This window comes from Oreochromis aureus, linkage group 16, assembly GCF_013358895.1.
Source record: "Oreochromis aureus strain Israel breed Guangdong linkage group 16, ZZ_aureus, whole genome shotgun sequence".
NCBI classification, from domain to species: domain Eukaryota; kingdom Metazoa; phylum Chordata; class Actinopteri; order Cichliformes; family Cichlidae; genus Oreochromis; species Oreochromis aureus.
In genome coordinates, this window is record NC_052957.1 from 31,741,136 (window position 1) to 31,742,846 (window position 1,711).

Below are 1,711 nucleotides of genomic sequence, written 5' to 3' on the forward strand. Positions count from 1 at the left end.
TAATTCAAAGTCTGTTTAAGTAAGAGTATAAAAATCTACTTGCTTATTTCTTTACCTAGAAAACTGCATGAAGCTCTCCATATGTTAACATGAAATTACGTGTACTAATGAAGAAAGTTTTAAATGTCTGTAAATTTTCAGTAGAAAAGCAATTTTACATTTCCACATTATTAGATGTGCCAATTTCCTGATTTCAAATCTTAGTGCAACAAATTTTATGGACTTTTTATAGTATGTTGGCCCCACTGGTGTCATGCGTGAATATCTGAAAAGTGATGATAAGTTTAACAGCATTTCTAAACCAGGGGTAAAACAAGGCATAGATTAATGGATTCAAACAAGAGTTAACATGATATAAAATGATCACAAAAAATGTAGCTGAATCATTGACCACATTTTCTTTTACAAGAAAATAGCAGTAAAATGGACAGTAGCATGCAAGAAACACAACTACAAGAATCCCCAGAGTCCTGGCCGCTTTCAACTCAGATTTGTTTGTTTGATTCAGTGAACTCTGAAGTGTGACAGCTGTAACATGAGAGCGCATGGCACGAGCCTGAGACACAGCCACCACAAATACTCTCATATACAAAATTATGATGACAGAAACTGGAAAAATAAAAGATAAAACAAGGTCAACGGTCCCTGCAATATTACTGATGAGAAACACACACTCTCCGTCGCAGGAATTATACCTGCCTGGATTAATTAGAACATCCTTTGTTTGAAGGCTGCTGTAGAAAGTCGAATAAAACCAACATAGGCACACACTAAGCTTGGATCTCACCACAGTCATTCTGGTGGGGTAATGCAGAGGGTCACAAATAGCCACATAGCGGTCAACTGATATTAGAACTATGATCCCAGTTGAAGCACAGAAAAGACTGGTGATCAAATAAGTATAAACAGAACACATGAGATCACCAAGTACCCAGCAGGCCATGTTTCTAATTATTTCTAATGGCAAAATCAGGAAACCCGTGAGAAAGTCTGAGACAGCCAGAGACAGAAGGAGGATGTTAGTGGGTGTATGAAGTTGCCTGCAGAAAGACAAAAGAAAAAAATATATTACACATTAATAATGTCAAAATGTCTTCTATGAAAAATAAATTAATGAAAATATTCCATTCCGTTATTTAGTCTAGGCAAATAATACACCAAGAATGTGCCAAATGTTTCATAGATTTCATATGTTAAGATTAGTGAGTTTAAAAGTCAAATATCTAAAATTTAACTGTAGTTTCAGTTGAAAAGTTAATCTCTGCCTGAAGTGGGAGACTGAGATGATGACCAAAAGGTTTAGAGCAGCAGTGGTCAGAGAGAGGCAGGGCAGCATAATGTTCAGAAACACAGCTTTGGACCAGTGAAGTGTTGGCTTCCTGCATGAACTGTTGAGGAGTTGTGGAAAGCAGAGCTCAGCTCCTTTCTGTATCACCATTATCAGACAGCTGCAGCTCCTGCAGCTCTCTGAGCAGAGCTTTTCCTCACAGAGCTGTTATATCCCTTTTGAACGGAGGTGGGTGGGGTGCTGTATATGGTCGGGAATGGGGGGTGGGGGGATCCTGGCAATCCTCTTTTTTCCCTATCTCTTCTCTTTCCTTGGTCTATTAACCTGCATCATGATGGCCCACGTGGTGCATGCCCAAGGTCCTCCTGGCAGGTCTGATGCTTGGCCCCTGCATCTGGCCCTCTGGGTTGGGTTGGGCACCTC

The 1,711-nt window shown here is 39.9% G+C and overlaps 1 protein-coding gene across 1 annotated transcript; it reads right to left on the reverse strand.

The window, feature by feature from the left end:
* Positions 1-226: 226 nt before the first annotated feature.
* LOC120433527 (trace amine-associated receptor 13c-like) lies at positions 227-1,438 on the reverse strand. The gene is made up of 2 exons (XM_039599807.1): positions 1,266-1,438; positions 227-1,040 (listed from the first exon to the last, which is right to left on the reverse strand). Exons 1-2 carry the CDS (start codon positions 1,436-1,438, stop codon positions 227-229), a joined length of 987 nt encoding a protein of 328 aa, XP_039455741.1.
* Positions 1,439-1,711: the final 273 nt, after the last annotated feature.